Source organism: Petaurus breviceps, unplaced genomic scaffold (genome assembly GCF_028583685.1).
Source record: "Petaurus breviceps papuanus isolate PSGF00001 unplaced genomic scaffold, PetGlider_PUasm1.0 90804, whole genome shotgun sequence".
In the NCBI taxonomy this organism is placed as follows: domain Eukaryota; kingdom Metazoa; phylum Chordata; class Mammalia; order Diprotodontia; family Petauridae; genus Petaurus; species Petaurus breviceps.
The window spans coordinates 11,835,320-11,854,652 of NW_027187348.1; the positions used below are offsets into that span (position 1 = coordinate 11,835,320).

Here is a 19,333-nt window from a genome sequence, read left to right on the forward strand (position 1 = left end):
GTTTTGTGGTCTTTGGGGGTTTCTTTCTTTTGCATTTCGGCAGGTATATAGTCAAAAAATTCTCTTTTCGTGTTTTTGCTAGCAAGCTGATGTGATGGATAGAGGACTGGACTTCCAGGCAACAAAACCTAGGTTCAAGCCTGGCCTCTTCACACAATGGCTGTGTGACACTAAACAAATCAATTCACTTTTCTGTGTTTCTCTGCATCTCTCTAGGACGATCTTACATGTAAATTGTTTCAAAATAAGGAAGGAATTTCCACAAATAAGAGTTCCCTACAACAATGAAAGCGGGTCAGAATAAAAACAAAAAACCCCAAAAAAAAAAAGCCCATGACATCACATTCTGATTAATTTATACAATTAAAGAATGCAATTTAATTTAGAAAATCAATTAATTATACTCATTAACTAGGCATAAACTTAGGCATGATTGTAATATGAAATAAGATTAACTTATTTAGAAGCAAATCAAAACAGTACCTCTGGGTTGCTTATCTCTAAAAGATCTGTGCTTTCTCTGGACCAGTTTTGGAAGTTTTAACTTGTTGTGACTCCTTTAGATCAATTAAGTGCTGTGCATGACCCCGCCCTCAATGGATCTATGAGTAGGAATTTTAGCCTAGGGTAAATTCCCTGTTGTGCAAGACCCCATTTTTCCCCGTCCCTTCCCCCACAGGATCTCTTCGCTTACTCAGTTAGCTAACCTTAACAGAGGTGGGTGGGCTTCCAGGTCAGGGAGACTTGGCTCCCGCAGGAATTTCACGGTGTGTACTGACCAATCACTGTTCTTGGCTTCGGCAAGTTTCTGCCTACGTAATACCTAACTATTGGCCACCTGGCGTCCCTTTAAAAACTGGCACATTGTCAGTGCAGACTCACTGTTCGATTTGGGCCTGACCCCAGTTAGTCCTGAGGAAAATAAAATCCACTTCCAAATTTTACTCTAGGGGGTTTCTTGTCTCGCTCGCTCGCTCCTTTTGGCACGACATAAGCAGTAAGCATTTACTGAGTCCCTACTATACATCTGCATTGTATTGGTAAGATAGCCCTTGCCCTCAAAGAACTGGCATTTTTTTCTTTTTATAATTTTATTACTACATTTTGCTTTTCTATCACTAATGTACCCAATATATCCCTCTGGTTTTCCCCCCTCTCAGACAGTCGTCCCATATAACAAAGAATAAAAATTAATGAAAAAACAGTTTGGCAAAATTAACCAAGTCCAACATTAATGTTATGTTTCATATCCATAGTCTTCAAAGAAGATTATGAAATTCAGTAGAAATAATTTATACTCTACAAGGGAAACATAATATGTTCAGAGATAAGTAAACACAAGATATATACAAAATAATTATATATATATAAATATGTGTATATAGATATATACAAAATATGGTTGATAAAGCATTAACAACTGGAGAGAATCAGGAAAGACTTCTTGAAAGAGGTAGCACCTCAGGTCAGACTTGAAAGGACTTAGGGGTTTCAAGAGTGTAGCAGCAAGCACCCCAACGTTCCCAGGGTGGCTGCTAGGATTACAGGTTCTTGGATCTGCTTTGTTAAAGGAAAGCAACTCAAAATGGGTTAACAAGCTTACTTTAATCAGTCAGACATATATCGTTTACCTTGTTCAGGGGAAAAAGGTCAGCACCCCAAACTTCAAAATATACAGACAGAATTATCAAGACATTAACAGATCAAGTAGACAGCTTTCCAAACTGTCCAACCATTACATCCATACCCAGTCAACATCTGGGTTTCCACATCTGGGTTTTTCAAAGCCGGGGGACTCTCAACAACGGCTTCCCAGAATTCAGATCAAATCACAGAACACTTCTCAAAATGAGTCCCAAAACAAAGCTACACATCAGGGCTTATATAGCCTTCTCCTGGCTCAGAGAATGTAACAACCTTATTGACCCACTGGCCAATCAAAAAGTATCTACTGAAAAACAAGCCTCCCTCCCCAGACTTCAGGTGCATTTTAGCCTAGGGGCAGGGAAGATCTTCCAAATTTGCATTCCCATTACAAAGAGGTAGAGATGAAAAGGGAGGATATTCTAGGCATGATAAACAGCCTATACAAATGAATAGAGATGGACCTTAGAATAAAAAATTGATTGACAAGAGATTTGAAAGGAGGAATGATAGAAAATGATTAAGAAAAAATCACAAGTGGAATTATTGATGGAAAAAGATGATCAAGAGCACATCGGTAACTATTGACCCATATGCCTACTTTCTCATCTACATAAGATTTTTACGAGAATAAACCACACCAATGAAAATTTGAGAGAACAGATTTTCACAAATCATTCTCTACAGCAGATGGCATCTTCAGTCACAAAAGTGACTGAGAGAATACTAAATTCCACTGTTAGTTGTTTGTTGATTTAATTTTTTTTTTTACTCCATTGAACAAAATAAAAGATTAAAGGCTCCTCTCCAACAAGCTCTCTTCCATATACAGCAGAATGAGTGGGTCTCACATATATAGGGGAGAGACCCCACATATAGTGAGGGGCTGTTCATGTTGTAGATAAACATGGATAGCCTCTTCTCCGTACACCTCCCCCCCAGCCACTTTCTCCAAGAGAGACTTCAATTCCTGCCAGGAGGGGATTCAAGAAGTTGGAGACAGAAGCCATTCTGCTCTCCTCAGGGAGAAGGGGGTATTGGAATGCAATTATATCTCTCTGGTTCCTTAAATATTGTTTGTCTAGTGGATATGATCAGGTATGAGTGAGTTTCTTATTGCTTTGTCATTTCTGGGGAAAAGGGGAACCCCTAGGCTCTCTATATAAGGCTTTAATCCTCTCCCACCAAATACCAGTTTCACAATGAATGCACATAGCAAATAGCAAAGAAACCCATTTATCCAAATCATAGCAAAATAGAAATCAGAGAAGGTATATACATAGCAGAATATGTACCTGTCAATACAGAATAAAGGTGTGCTCCCATTGGGAGTGAGCTAACTGTTCAATGAAAAGCAGGAGTCTATGATTTCATTGAAAGGAAATTCCCCAAAAGCTCTAGTGTAGTAAGCTTAGAATAGAGACATACTAGAGATTGCTGGTTCCATTCATGTCTTCTCAGCAACCTGGAGTGGGGTTGGCCTCTTCCATCTTCTCTCTGGAAACTATAAGTCAAAAGTTCTGGAACCTACTCTTTGCTTGACTAATCAAGAAGACTCTAAGCTTGATGAGTCCCCAAAGGGGACTCACATTAAAGAGTCCCAAAGGAGACTGGTCCTGAAGAGTCCTGAAGGAGGACTGGCAAAAGCTGGAGCTCTCTTGTCTCTCATCAATTCCTCCCCCCACCTCAAATACAGGGCAGGGTATTCATCTCTACCAATAAGGAGAGAGTTCCATACCAATGGACTTTGGGACAAAGATTACAAATTCTTCAGATAACTCCCCAATTTATTATTAGCAATTTAAGAGCAGGAACTTTCCCCTCCCCCCACATACACCTTTCTATCCCTAGGGCTCAGCCTACAGCATGGGATATAGTAGGTGCTTAATACCTGATAGTTGACATACATATCTAGTTCTCATTTCTCTCCTGACTTTGGTTATCATACCATATACTACCTGCTAGATATCTCCTCCTAGGTTCCTATAGTCATCTCAAACTTAAAAATGTCTAAAAGGAAACTCCTTTCCTCCTAAGCCACTTCTCTATTTCTGTGAAGGGTATCACCTTTCCAAACATGCTGATTCCCAATCTGAAAGTTATCTTGAATTCTTCCTTCTCCTTCATTCTTAATAGCACATCAGTTGACAAATTCTTTCTATCTTTATTCTCCATAACATTTCTCACATCTGTCTCCTCTCCACTCACAGGACCTTTACCACCTATCCTAGAGTGCTGCAATAGCCTCCTAACTGGTCTTCTGCCTCAAGTCTCTACTCTTTCCATACTATCCTCCATAAAGCTACCAAAATAGTTACTCTCTTGCTCAAAAACCTTCAGTGGTTCCCCATTCTCTATAGGATTAAAATGCAAATTAATCAGTTTAGCATATTTAATGGCATCAACAATCTGGTTCCCAAGTATCTTTCCAGGTTTACCTGAACATTATCTCCACCTCACCCTACCCCCTCAGTGAAGACTACATTCCAAAGGAATGGAGTTTTTGCAACCCACTACTCTTTTTTTCGCTTTATTTTTTATTACTTTAAAATATTCATTTTAAACAACTTTGAATTTCAAATTCTCTCCTTCCCCTACCCATTGGAAAAGGTATGCAATATATCAATTATACAAGTGTAATTATGCAAAACATATTTCCATATTAGTCATGTTGCAAAAAAAAGAAAAAAGTAAGAAAAATAGAGTGAAAAAAGTATGCTTCAGTGTGCACTTAAAGTTCTTCAGTTCTTTCTCTCGAGGTGGACATTATTTCTCCTCTTACGGTCCTTTACAATTATCTTAGATCATTGTCTTGATTAGAGTAGCTAAGTCCGTGTTGATCATCTTTAGTAACAGCTAGGGCTGTTACTGTGTACATTGTTCTCCTGCTTTTGCTCACTTCACTTTGCATCAGCTCGAATCACCTCCTTCTTCTGCCTTGAGAGTCACAAACCCCGCCCCCAGGCTGGAATGCGCACTCATCCTGGGGGCGGAGACTGTCTAGGAACTCTAGCCTGCTAGCTCCCGTGGCTGCCAGGCGCCTTTTCAGGAGAGCGCTGTGTCCGGTCTCTTCCGGAAGTGGTAGATGCCGTGAGAAGAGGCCGGTGGCCCTTCACTCTTGCTCCCGGAGTCCTACCTGTAAGAGGAACGAGACTAGCGGGGACATGTCGGGCTTCAGCCCCGAGCTGATCGATTACCTGGAAGGGAAGATCTCCTTTGAGGAGTTCGAGAGGCGAAGGGAAGAGAGGAAAACCCGCGAGAAGAAAGTGAGCCGAAGCCCTTGTGCTCGGACACCCGCTTCCCCCGAGGCTGAGAGCGGAGCGGCCCCAGCGGGGAGCCCGGGCGCTTAGAAGCCGGGCCCTCCCTCCGGCCGGGCAGGGGAAGTCCCGCTCTCCGCCTCTCCTCTCTCTCCCGTGGCCTTGGCCTGGCTCCTCCGCGGGCGCCGGAGTAGGCTGGGACTGGGTGGAAGGAGGTTTGAGTCTTTGCTGTGTAGGGGTGTCAGGCAGGAAGGCGCCTTAGAGACGCATCATCCAGAGTCTGCCCCGCCCCCAATTTTAGGGATGAGAAATTCGAGGCTCCGAGAGATGGAGGGGCCGCCCCAGGGCTGCCCAGGTTGTAGAAGTGGAGTGATTGACTCCAGATCCATCCTCTTTCTCCCACGCACTGATCTCGACCGTAGGAAATTTAGCAATTTATTTACCCCATCCGGGCTTCAGTTTCTCTTATCTGTAAAATGAAGCGGTTGTTTTGGAAAATCTTCCGGTAGTAATGATTTATGAATATAAATAGACATCCATTTCTCCTGAGGAGGCACATTAATTGCCTCTTCCTGTTTAAAGTGCCCATCCTTGTTAAAGGATTTTTCTTTCAGTGACATTGACATCAGCAGACCAGGGTTGTGGAAAGAGCCCTGGACCAGGGGTTGAGATATGGGTAATAATAACTGTTCTACCACCAACTCGTGGTTTTGGACAAGTGATTTACTCCAAACATGTTTCCTCATTTACAGTAAGGGGGTTGGACTAGATGATCTCTGAGGTCCTTCTAGCTCTGAAGTTCTCTTAGAACCTTCTGTTGAGAATCCACATCTATTTAGGAGGGAGAAAAGTCTTTGCTCACACATTGGTATCTCTTTTATTCATTTGTTAATGATCTGAGTTTTCATTTTTCATTTCTCCTTTCTAAAAGCATCTGACATACCTTTCTTATCCAGAAAATTACTATCTCTTGCCCTTTTCATTTAAGAGAATTGCATACCACATCTAACCAATGAAATGACCAGAAGGATCTACTTATGCTTGTTTATATCTAATGAATAATATGATTTGTTACTTTATTAATGTGGGGATTTCTCCCATTGGTACAGATTAGGACTCATTCATTCTTCCTCATGCTATTAAAATCTTATCCATGTTTTTCTGTAAATCCTCCATGAAGGTTCCACCTTCTGGAAGCTTTCTTTTAGGTTTTTTTTTTTTTTAACCATTTCAAGGCTACTCTTGTAGTGTTCAGGCTGTTCACCTTTTGTCCCTTGTGAATTCCACATGAATATCTTTGTATTTGATCATACATTTCTTTAGTGATGTGTCTTATACCTGAATGTAGGTCATCCTCTAAGAGAATTCACGTGTGCCAACCACCCACTCCCCAGTTGAACCACCTGTAAGTTTAATTTCTCAGAGATTGTAGCATTGCAGAATTTAACAACCACAGAATGGGGGAGAACATTTGTATTGAGAAGATGGATCTTTGTACTACAAAGTAGTCTAGGATTAAAAGCATTGTACAATTTCCCAACTGTAATCTACTCCCTTAGTGTTTCCTATTTAGTTCTAGGCCCAGTTCATTATTCATCTAATTCAGTGTACTGGCTATCCATGGCATGGCCTGATATGAACAATAGGCATGATGGCTTATATTTATCTATGTAGCACTAAATACATATCTTATTTGGTCCTCACAACAAACCTTTGAGTTAAGTAGTACATGCATTATATGCCATTTTATAGATGAGGAAAATAAGGCTCAAAGAGATTTAGAGACTTGCTCAAGTTGACAGAATTGTAGTAGGGCTTGAATTTGAACTGTAGTTTTCTGTCCACTGTACTCTTACATTATAATCATCTAAACTGAAGAGAAAACCCTTTGTTTTTGAGACTCTAGATACTGTTAAAATTGCATTTAGAAGTTAATGTCTCCATCACACACCTACACACAGGTTGTCAAGAACAGAAAGTATTAAGTATTCCATTTAAAATTTTTAATAGCTAAAAAAATTTTTGTGTGTGTGTTTTCTATACTAATAAATTTTAAATCCTTCAGGCTGGTCAGGAAAAAGGAAAAGTTTTAGCTGAGGAAAATCTAAATGACTCAGAGGTTCCATCTTCTTCTGGAATTGACTCTATCAAATCCCAGAGCCAAGATATCAATGAAGGTATGTTGTAAAGGTCTAATAACTATAGTATGTAGTAAGAATTATAAAAGTGTTTGTTACTTTGTGATTAAGGTAACATCTGATGGTAAATATCCTGTATATTTGGCGATTATGGTTACTTTTGTGACTTCATTGTATGATAGTTTTCTATCAGCTTTGTGGCCATCTTTAGGGATGTTTCTTACACCTCAAGTTTCTATTCTTTAGGATCATAAAAGCCACATTTTTTTAGTGCATAGAAGAAAAGCCATCTGTATTCTTAGAGTACTTAACTAAGTGGCTCAGTGGATAGAGCAGTGGGCCTAGAGTCAGGAACACCATCTGAGTTCAAACTTGGTCTCAGATACTTACTAGCTGTGTGATCCTTGGCGCGTCTTTAACAACCTCTGTTTGCCTTAATCCAATGGAGAAAGAAATGGCAAACCACTCTAGCATCTTTGCCATTAAAACCTCATGGACAGTATGTTCCACGGGGGTCACTGAGTGTTGGACATGACCAAATGACTGAACAGCAACATTCTTAGAATGGCTTCTGGGCCATACTTAACTAAAACCTTTTATCCAGAAATTGTTTGTAGTTAGGGCTGCTTCATAACTAAATCTTTACTCCCAGAATGTAACTTACTTCTAATACTAAATTGTTCCAGATTGTTTCTTCCCCCCCACCCCCTTCCCCAAACCCCTCTCATCCTCTGATCTACATTTAGCTCAGTAGCTTTAACCTGGAGAATTTTATCAGGCAGCCTTTTCAGTTTAATTTCTTGTTATATTAATTTATGACATTTTATTGAAAATTTTTATGAGTCTTGATTATCATAATCTTGGTAGCTAACAAAAGACTCCAAATATAACATATGAATTCAAAGAATTTCAGTCCTATGTTATTAGAATCTTGCTACTCTTGTGTCTATATGCATGATATCTTATGAAGAAATTTTTAAAAATGTCTTATAAACCAGTTGATGTAACCCGACTGGGTTATTGGATGCTTCCATTGGGATATATTTTGATCTTTGCCTTGGTCATTGATCTATATATTCATTTGAAATGGAAAAATTAATAATTTAGAAACTCATACAATATACTTTATAGTAATTAACTATCATTTAAGCCAAATAAATTCTTATATAAGACAGGCAAGGCATTGGTGTGTATAGAGAAATGACCTGAGATTCAAGACCTGGGTTCAAGTCCCATCTCTGACATTTACTATCTGTGTGCTCTTGGGAAAGTTCTTCATTCATTCATTCATTTATTCATCTATGAGGCAAATCAGGGTTAAGGGACTTGCCCAGGGTCACATAGCTAGTGTCAAGTGTCTGAGGCTGAATTTGAACTCAGGTCCTCCTGACTCCAAGGCCAGTGCTATATCTTCTGTGCTTGGACAAGTTTTTTTTAACTTCCCCATGCCCTAGGCAGCTCTCAAACACTAAGTTGTAATACAGGTGCAAATCTGCATTGATTGGTAGAGGGAGTTTCCTTACTAGGTTTTTTAAAAAACTAATGAAATCACTGGTTTGGTTCCCCCTTATATATGCCACTCCCTTCCCCCTAATTAAAATAGCCATATTCATTTTGCTTTACTTGAAAACTTTGTGGTCCTGATGATTCAAATAACAGTTTTTAAAAGCCAGACTTGTGACTTTATCAGTATAGGAAACTACAGTCTCAGTAACTGAGTTGCCTGGGACACTGAGAGGTTAAATGACTTGCCTGGGGTCACATAGCCTATGCACAAAGCCTTTCTTTCTCTCTGTTAAAAATGTAATCATTTAAATACTTCAGTTTATGATTTTTAGACTTTGGAGTGATTTTTGTTCAAAAAATTAAAATCCTGCCATTTTAATGAAAACATACTTTTTGCCTTTATGTATTAATTTTATTTAATCAAGCATTATATTTGATTTTATGCAGCTTCTTTATGATAATGTGTTCTCTTTTTTCAGTATATTTTATTACTGAAACTTAAACCCAAGAAAAAGAAACATAAACTTAAATATTGAAACTTAAATACAAAATAAGTAAAGAAAAAAAGTATGTCATGTACATAGCAGAATGTAAGAGAGGATTCAAAATATATAGCAATAAATTTCCAATTCAGTATATTGTGTTGAGAGCTGTCCATCTTTTCTTTGTTTCCTTGTTAGTTTTCTTTTGTTCTCTACTGTGCACTTTTTACTTTATTCTTTTTTCCCCCCTTCCTCCCCACCCCCAATGCCCCAGAAGGCTACAGTTAAACGTGGTTATAGATAGATAGATAGATATACACGTATATTCTACTTTTGATCTTTGTTTTTGGTTCATATTTCTTGTTTTCTATCCCTCCTAACTCCTCTACTTTATTTCTACCCACTACTTTGCCCTCCTGTTACTTAATTTCCTCTCCCAAAGAATCCCTCCCTTATCCACTCCCATTAATCCCAACTATACCCCGATTTTAACTTGTTCTGTTATCCTCCCCTCTAGACACCCTTCCCTTATCTTCTCTGCCCTTCACATCCCCTTAGTAGTTTTATTTTTTTCTGAATTTAGAAGACTTTTGTATTCTTCTAGATATAAATGTATTGTTCTCTCTTGAACCCATTCCCAATGAAAGTAGGTTTCCAGAGCTAATAGCCTTCCTCTCCCATCTAATTCTTCTGTCAGTTCTTCCTCTCTCACCTCATTTGTACAAAATAATTACTCTTTTACCTGTTCTTAAATGATTTTACTTTTTAAAGTCATGTCATACACAGGTCTACCTCAGACTTTCTTACATACTACTCAATTCCTAATAACAATCTTAGACATACATTTTACATATATTAAAAGTAAACAGTCTGTCCTAATTGTAATTAGTCTTTGGTTATATACCTTATATTTCTCTTGATTCTTATATGTCAAATCTTCTGTTAAGTTCAGGTTTGTTTTTTGTTTTTTTAACAAAGATCTGAAAGTCTGACAGTTCATTAAATGTTCATTGTTTTTTTTTTTCATTTAGTACTATGCTTAGCTTTGCTGGGTATGATATTTTTGGCCAGAGCCCTTAATGCTTTAAGTACATAAACTTATTTTAACCATTTAAGTCTTTAAAAAAATGTACACCCATATCTGCTTTTTTAAACAGTTGTTATCAAGCAGAATGTAACCATTTCTTGATGATTCAGGTCATTTTTCAAAACATCAGTTATTGTTCTGTGCTCTAATACTGGGATGGCCTGCGGAGTTATTGAAGTTTGTTGCTACTTTCCCCTATACTGAATTATCCCACTGCTATATGCTTTTATACTTTCATGTTTGTTTTCTATAATTTTTCTCTTAGTTATCACTGAGTTCTATTTACAGTTGGCTGCCTTAATTCACACACAGTTGTCTAGCTGTGTGCCTGAGTGTGATACTGCCTTTCTTATTGAGCAAAGGGTATGGTTTTAAAATTATTGTTTTTGCTGATAATAGGCTTCTCCTCACTTCCCCCAACTTAATTACAGGTTTGCAGGTGTATTCTGAATAATTATGATTGCTAGAAGTCTAACCTCTGGATGAGTAGGGTATTACTATAATAGGTTGTAAAGATATCCACTTAGAAGTGACTACCTTTTTTTGAAAATCAAAGTGATCATGTTTTGTTTTGGATTCTCTTTACCCAGGAGAAACATCAGATGGAGTCAGCAAATCAGTCCACAGAGTCTTTGCTTCCATGCTTGGAGAAAATGAAGATGAGGAAGAAGAGGAAGAAGAGGAGGAAGAAGATGAAGAAACACCTGAACAACCCACAGCAGGAGATGTATTTGTGTTGGAGATGGTCCTTAATCGAGAGACTAAGAAAATGATGAAAGCAAGTAGATTTTTATTTTGAAGAAAAAGTGGTGATTCAGTAATTAGTAGATATTTTTTCATTGCATGAAAATGTACAAGACAATTGCCATAATAGGGGCCATAGTCAACAAAAATTTCAATTAAAGAACACTTCAGCAAGCATTCACATGCCTGCCATGACCAAGTACTGTATTGAAGAAGATGACAAAGAAAAGTGTGACATCATCTTTGCTATGAAAGACCTTGGAGTCTAGTAAGGGAGGTATTAAAGGCCTGAACTAGAGTGGAGGCAGTAGAAATGGAAATGAGGGGACATTTGGGAAAGAAAATGGAAAGGCAGAATTAACAAGACTTGGATGTTTGGGGGAATAACAGGCCTGGATTGGGGTATAGAGTAGTCAGAGATTTGAGTGTGAGATTTTTAGCATATTGACTAAACAAATGACACCATTAACAGCAATAGGCTAATGAAGAGGGTTCAGGTTTGGGGAAAAAAGATTCAGAATTTCTGGTGCAGGAAGGAAAGAGGCGGTCTTGTGTCCTATTTTACCAGACCTTCTCTCCAGTTCTCTATCCTAGTCTAGGTCTGATGGCTATTGAATGGATGGAAAGCAAACATATTTGGAGTTAATAAAATTCTGAAGGAAAATTTGGGGTTATAAGAAAATTTATTCTGAAAAAGAAAATTTATAGTTCTGATCTATGTTAGATTGTGTCATTGCAGGTCTGTCTGTGGTGTATTTTAACTTTACCTGTAAGAGCATCCTAATTAGTAGCTTCTGGCTCCCTCAAGGTTGCGCACATGCACACACACGAGCACACATAGACACAGACATACACATTCCCCTCTCTCAGTCCACAGAATTATTTTAAAAAGTTATTTTGTATTCACAAAACTTGTTTCAGTTAAAATTTTAAACTTTTAAAGCCCCAGTCTTTGGAAACTGTTAAGGAGATAATTTTTGTCCTTTTCTGTAATTGAATTTTCTCCTGTTTTTTTTTTTTTAATAAAAGTTCATTAGTGAGTCAGTCAAAATTGCAATGATTTAGTCTGAACTGTTAATTCTGGAGCTTGAAAAGTTGCCTTTTAAAATATAAGATTTTGATTTAATTATTTCTTAGTTTTGTTAAAGTGTTTTGAATTAATATGTAGCACCTTAAACTATTCAAATGTAAATGCCTTTTTTCTTCTGTAGGAGAAAAGGCCTCGAAGTAAACTTCCTAGAGCTCTGAGAGGGCTCATGGGGGAAGCCAATATCCGATTTGCTCGAGGTGAACGTGAAGAGGCCATATTGATGTGCATGGAAATTATAAGACAAGGTAGTTTATGTGGGGGTCTGTATATTGACCATGGGAACATAAAATTTTGTCCGTTTGAGTCCTTTAGCATAACAGATAATGAAGAAGACATTCATACTATCTTGGAAATATCAATTGTTTGAAAATTGTAACTATTTATGATGACATTTCTCTTAATGCTTTTATTTAAATACATGCATTGACCAAGAAGTACTCAAAATTACTTTATTTAATTGAACTAAGTACCTCAGCTAGCAATGGGATAGCAATATATTCTATTTCTATTACCATTAAATTTGCTACTATTTTTCTCATTGGTGTTTTGGAGTCCTTGTTTTTCATTTTCCATTATTCTAAATTTGGACTTTAGACTTAATGTATAATGATAACCTTTTCTAAATATATCAAGGATATTATGTTGAAACAGAATTGAAGAAGTTTTCTTTTTCTGTTTCCAGATCAGATGGTGTCAAATGGGTTTCTTTTTGACAAAAGACAGTACTAAATTTTTCATATTTCTTTTCCATTAAGCCTTAAATCTTGATAATAAAAGTACCTTTAAAACTGATTTTTCTTCTTTCACTTAAAATTGTTTTGCCAAACTACTACCCTGTATAGAAGGTAGTTAATCTTTAAAAAAGAAAACTGTTCCCTAAGTTATACTATCAGGAACCTCTTAACTTTGTTTAAATTTTGAGAGCCTTCTTTCAGACTTTACATGTTGTAAATGTCACTTCTTTTTCTTATTTTTTTAACAACCGATAATATGGTAAGTTTCTTTTTCTTCAAGATAATTTCTCATAGTTCATGTTACTTACTATTCTTGTATGCCCTTTTATCTCAGTCCATCCTTTCCTTTTAATATAATTTTGGGGCATTAATTTCTAGATGTGTTCGTACTTCATTTTTTGACTCATTGCATCAAAAATAGACACTATTGGACATCCTTATGTAAGTGTCTAGTTTCTTCCTGGTTAGGAGATGCAGCTCTAGTGGTGCCCTAGACGTAATACCAATGACTGCAATGTATTGGCCTATGTCCTTTATGGCAAGATGGGGAGGCAGTTGTAAAAGTTCCATCTAGCAAATGTTTTACAAAGGCATACTTTTTGCTCTTTTTTTTTCTAAATAGAGTGCTGGACCTGGAGTCAGGATGACTAGTTTTAAATTTTGCCCCTGTTTAATAGCTATGTCATTTTGGGCAAATCACTTAAGAGTATATGAGATAATCTGTATAAAAGAATTTACAGACTTTAAAAGCACTATATAAAAGTCAGTTATTATCATGTTATTAATAAAATAAAGAAAATTGTAGTTATTAGTTTATATATACCTAAAGGAATCCTGAGTTTCATTTTTAGTTGTTTGTGAGATTCTCCTAGAATGACTAAAATAAAATGAACGTGAAAAATATTGGCATGTTTGAATTTTGGAATAGTTTGTAGACCCTGAGAATATAGTTACCTCAGCCACTTTTTCTTCTTTTCAGCCTTTTGTAAATATTGAAAAAAATTTATCTCTTTTAGCTCCTCTTGCTTATGAACCATTTTCTACACTTGCCATGATATATGAGGACCAAGGTGATATGGAGAAATCATTGCAGTTTGAGCTAATTTCTGCACATTTAAACCCTAGTGACACAGAAGAATGGGTTAGACTGGCTGAAATGTCACTAGAACAAGACAACATTAAGCAAGCTATTTTTTGCTATACAAAAGGTAATGTGTTTTAACATTTTTATATCTACTGTAATAGATAGATAATATTTTGGATGACAAAGTCTAGAATTATTTTAATTGCTAGTTTGTGTTGTAAAGTTTTTGAAAATGAATTCAATTTGTAATTCTACTGAGATTGAAAACTTGTAATTTGAATTCTCCTATTATTAGTAAATGAGACAAATGGTACTAGGACTAAATCCTTTATTTTGGAGGATACTTTGGCTCAGAACTATCTCTACATGTCTAATTTTATCCCAGGGTTGGCTCATAGGACCAGATGTGCATCTTTAAGGTTGATCCATATTTGAATTGAATATAATGCAGAACTTCTTGAGTAGGTGGGTCACTGAGGCAACTTTAGAGTCAAAGTTTGCTCTGGTGTGGAAACTGAAGAATTGATTTTTAACAGGTTCAATTTATTTTCTGAGAAGATACTGATAAAATAAATTTAAATCTGAGAATTGGATATGGTACCTCAGAAATTATATAATGTAGAATAGACCTAAATAGGAATCTACTTTACAATGTCCCCAGCAAGTGATCATCTAGCTCAGGGGTGGGAACCTGTGGCCCAAGGCCATTTGTGACCCTCTAGGTCCTCAAATGTGGTCCTTTGACTGAATCTAAACTTCACAGAAAAAATTTCCTTAATAAAAAAATGTGTTCTGTGATATTTGGACTCAGTTAAAAAGGCTGAACTGAAGAATGTAGAAGACTACATGTATCCTCAAGGCTGCAGGTTCTCTACTCCTGATCTAGCCTCTGATTGAAGACTTCCAGTGTAGGCAAACTGCCCAAGATACTTCAGCTTTAATTGTTAGGAAGTTTTCCCTTAGATTTATTACAGAAGCTGCTGACCTGAGGCCAGACTGTACGAAAGTTTTAAATTTTGGACACCCAGTTGGGGTGAACTAGGACCAGGATATGTTGACAACAAGAACTTTACAATATGGCCATTTCATTTGTTAATCTCACCTTGATTTCATTTTGAGATTTGCTAAAAGAAAAAGAACCAAGTGTTTGTATGAGACTAGAGTTAGTATATTTCTTTCAGTGTTGGCCTAAACCCTGGCCATAATGGAGGATTCAGAGCATCTTAGGATGCTTAGTTTTGAGTTTGGAGCCACCCTGGAAGGATCTAGCCCTGAGGTATAGTGCCTTGGATTAGAAGTGTACTAGAAAACCCCTGAGGGTGCAGTGAAAAAAGTGCTGGCTTTAGAGTTGGGAAGCCTACATTCAAATCTTGGCTTTGCCTCATACTACTTGTTTGACTTTGGATTACTCACTTCTGTGAATTTTGATTACCTCAATTTTAAAATGAAGGGTTTTGAATTAAATGATTTCAGAGGTTTCTTTTGGTTTTGAATCTAAGATACCATGAATTGCCTTAGTTTAAACATCATGTAAATAGGGAGGTTAGCACTTTGTATTGTATTTTTGCTGTATATTAACCAGAATATATATTATTTGTGGTTGTATTTTTAGCTCTTAAGTATGATCCTACAAATGTTCGTTATCTTTGGGAAAGATCAAGCCTTTATGAACAGATGGGAGACCATAAAATGGCAATGGATGGTTATAGACGCATTTTAAATCTCTTATCCCCATTTGATGGAGAGCGTTTCATGCAGTTGGCCAGAGATATGGCAAAGTAAGTTTGTAGGGAAGCCTGTTGTAGCATCTCGCTTTTTGAATACTTGAAATAGTAAATTCAGTACTTAACATGTCGAAAAAAGCAAGGCACGTATGTTTGAAATAGAATACATTTTTCTCTTCAGGTTCAGGTAGTTATGCTTCAGTGGATCCATGAATGAAACAGAAGTTGCCAACTTACAAGTGAGTTATATCGTAAAAGATCTTCATAAGTTGGCTATTTGAAACTCAGAAGATAAAAAAGCAAGCATTTATTACTTCATATCAGGTGCTGTTCCCAGCACTTGGAATACACAGACAAAAGTGACATTGTCCCTGCCTTCAAGGAATTTTTATTCTATGGGGAATGTTCTACTAGAAACAGTTATAGTAGGCTAGCACACAAAAGCTTAATCAATTTCTGTAATTAAAATGTGATAGTGTACATTTGCAACAATATTGCTTTCTGTTACTTTTCTTTATAATTGTAAATTGAATTAATACATTTACTAAGGTTTTACTTAATACAAAGCACAGTGCTAGCTCTTAGGGATTTAAATAACTTGTAAACAAGTTAACAGTAATACAAGCTAGAACATGAATAACTATATTGAGCTGAACAGAGTAGCACAGATTTGAGGAAAAAGACTGTGAATGGGGGTATCAGAGAATGCTTCATGATAGCGGTGGCTCTTGAGCTACTGGTCCTTGAAGGAAGAGAAGGATTTGAGCAGTTGGAGGTAGGAGCATTTCTAGGAATGAGGGGGAGAAAAGGTATGTCCCAAATACACAGTAGTAGAAAATACTAGGAGAAAATAAGGAAAGATGATTATTCCAGTTTTACTGGAGTATATAATATTAGAGTAAGGGTAAGGGGGAGGCAATGAAATAAAGCTAGAAATGTAGGTTGGTGCCAAAGTAAAGGCCACAATTGCCAGGGTCTGGAGTTTATATTTTATTCAGTAGGTAGTGTGGTCAACAGAAATAGCAAAGATTGGAAGAGGGGGAGGTTTTTGTAAGGGAAGATGATTTCAGTTTTCGATATATTGAATTTGAGGTATAGTATGGACAACCAAGTGGAGATACTTTGATAGGGATAGGAAAAGTAGGACTGGAGATCAGGGGGAGAGATTGGGGCTAGTGATAGAAATTTAAAAGTCATTTATATAGATGTGATAAAGGAGGTTTTGGAAATAAGTGAGCTTACCAAAGAAGAGAATTTAGAGAAAGTTGAAGCCGCAAACATGGTCCTCACACTTAGGAGTCAGGAACATGCAGCAGAACAAATGAAGTAGTAGGAGACAGAGCCAACATAATACTCGGGAAGCCCTGGATTGAGCCATACTAGGAGAAGGGGCCAAAACAGTGCCTGAGGGGCGGCCAGGTGGCTCAGCGAGTAAGAACACTGGCTCCACTGTTGGGATGACCTGGGGATTGAATCCGGCTCAGATACTTAGCACCACACCCAGAAATAACTGGCCGTGTAACCTTGATCAAGTTACTTAACCCCGATTGCTTTTTTAAAAAAAAAAACTGCCTGGGACAGCACCAGGAACTCACAAGAAGCCTAAAACCAATGCTTTTGTCAGAGCCATCGCAAAAGACAGCACTAACAAGAGTAAGACAGCTTAGCGCTGGGGCTGTTATTATTATTCAACATAGTGCTAGAAGTGCTAGCAGTAACAAAAAGACAAAAATTGAGGGAATAAGAAGAGGCAAAGAAGAAACAATGATCACCTTTTGCAGATAATATGATGGTATACTTAGAAAAACCTAGAGTCAACCAAAAGGTTAGTATCTTCGGCAACATTGTAGCATATAAGGTAACTGCTCAAAAATTGGCTACATTTTTCTGTCATCAATAAAACCTGGGAGGAAAAGAGAGAAATTCCCTTTTAAATAACCATAGAATGTATAAAATACTTGGTCAGCTTACCACAATAAACACTGGAACTATATAAATACAATGTCAGTATGATTTCATGTTAAAGTATGGGACTGAGGCAGAATTTATTATGCTTTAAGCTAATTCAGAAAAGCAGAAGTAGTTATCTTGAACTCAGACTAGTCAACAGTAAAAAGAGACTTAAAACAGATGTAAACAGGGAGATTATGTTAAACATGTTTAAAGGTATCATAGATATTGGATCACAAATTCCTTTAATGAGATTAAATATGGTTCTGATACCTAAACCAAGGAGAGATATATAGTCTTATATCTCTAATGAACACTGATGGGAAAAATGTTGGAAAAAAATTAGAAAATCAGTTAACCAACAAGTATTTATTAAAACTTAATATGTCCTATGAACTGTCCTAGGCACTAAGGATACAAATAAAATAAATAAAACGATCCCCCCTCACAAGGAGTTTACATTCTAATTAAGGACACACACAACACACGTTAATCAGTCAAGCATTTATTAAACTCTTGTAGAATAAGTATAAAGACAAATCATAAAATAATTGCAAAGTGTAGTTTGGGAAGGAAAGCACTATACTGAAGGATCTGGAAAGACTTTATGATGAAAGTGGTGCTTGAGCTACATCTCAAAGGAAGAGAAGGATTCTGTGAGGTAGATATCTGGAGGATGTGTGTGCTAGACTTGAGAGTTTGTCTTTGCAAAGAGAGAGGTCAGAGATAGAGTGTCCTGTGTATAGAATAGAGATAAGGGTGGTTTCATTGAATTGCAGAGTTTGGGCAGTCAGTGAGGGTGAAGCAAGAACACTTGTTACTTTGTCTTAATTGATCTAGTTCTAGAAATATAAGCTGTAGCAATAAGATAAAAAATGAGGAAATAAGCATAGGCAAAGATGAATTAGCAGTTTTTTGCAGATAACATGAGAGTTTACTTAGAGAATTCTTGAGATTCAACTTTAAATTAATAGAATATAACTTCATAAAGTAACAGGATATTAAAAAACATTAACCATTCTGTCTGCATATTACCAACAAGACCTAGCATAAAGAGAAAAGGTATTTCATTTTAAATTACTTCAGAGTTTCTGGGAGTCAGTTTACCAAGACTCAAGAATTCTATGAATGCAACCTCTAGATAGTCTTTACTGAAATAAATTAATTGTTCATATTTCGGTGAGATTACTCAAATACAAATGACAATATTGCTTAAATAAATCTACAGATTTAGTGGCATACCAGTTAAAATTACCAAAGGATTACTTTATACAACTAAATGAAATTATTTAAAAAATTCATCTAGAAGAACAAAAGGTCAAGAATCTCAAGGAAAATAATGGGAATAAAAGCTGAGAAGTAAGGGGACCTACCAGGACCACACCTCAGATTATACTACAAAACAGTAATTATTGAAACAATTTGTTACCGTGAAAAAAATTAAAAAGTTGATCAGTGGAGCGTATTAGGAACATAAAACCCAGAAGCATTTGAAAACTCAAGGACATGAGCTTGGGTAAGGGTTTGAGCAAGAGTAATGATTCATTCAACAAAACAGAAAATTAGAAGACATTCTGGGAGAAAATACTTAGAGCAGCATCTTGTACCATATACCATAATAAACACTAAATAGGTACTTGACTTAGCCATAAAATTCACTTAGAGGAGAGTGAAAAGAAATCCTTTCATAGCTGTGGATAGTTTTCCCATCTGTAAAATGAGGGTGTTAAATTAACTGGCCTCTAAGACCTCTTGTAGCTTCAAAACTATGGTCCTGTTATCTTAAATGTTTGTTGATTGGTCAGTTACCATACTGCCCGCTGTTCTATAAATAAACTATTAGCTTTTACACTAGTGATATAATTGTGAGTCCTAGGCTTGTGAACTGTTTCG

The 19,333-nt window shown here is 36.8% G+C and overlaps 1 protein-coding gene across 3 annotated transcripts in view; it reads left to right on the forward strand.

Moving 5' to 3' along the window:
- The first annotated feature begins 4,451 nt into the window (after positions 1-4,451).
- GTF3C3 (general transcription factor IIIC subunit 3) overlaps positions 4,452-19,333 on the forward strand; it is a 45,946-nt gene continuing 31,064 nt past the window's right edge. For all 3 annotated transcript variants that reach the window (XR_011164862.1, XR_011164863.1, XM_069070164.1), the window contains exons 1-6: positions 4,452-4,910; positions 6,967-7,078; positions 10,705-10,892; positions 12,070-12,193; positions 13,699-13,890; positions 15,379-15,544. Coding sequence is in view for 1 of the 3 variants with exons in the window: in XM_069070164.1 (XP_068926265.1) it covers positions 4,809-4,910; positions 6,967-7,078; positions 10,705-10,892; positions 12,070-12,193; positions 13,699-13,890; positions 15,379-15,544 (884 nt within the window). In the remaining 2 variants the exon portion in view is untranslated. The remainder of the gene's footprint in view (positions 4,911-6,966; positions 7,079-10,704; positions 10,893-12,069; positions 12,194-13,698; positions 13,891-15,378; positions 15,545-19,333) is intronic.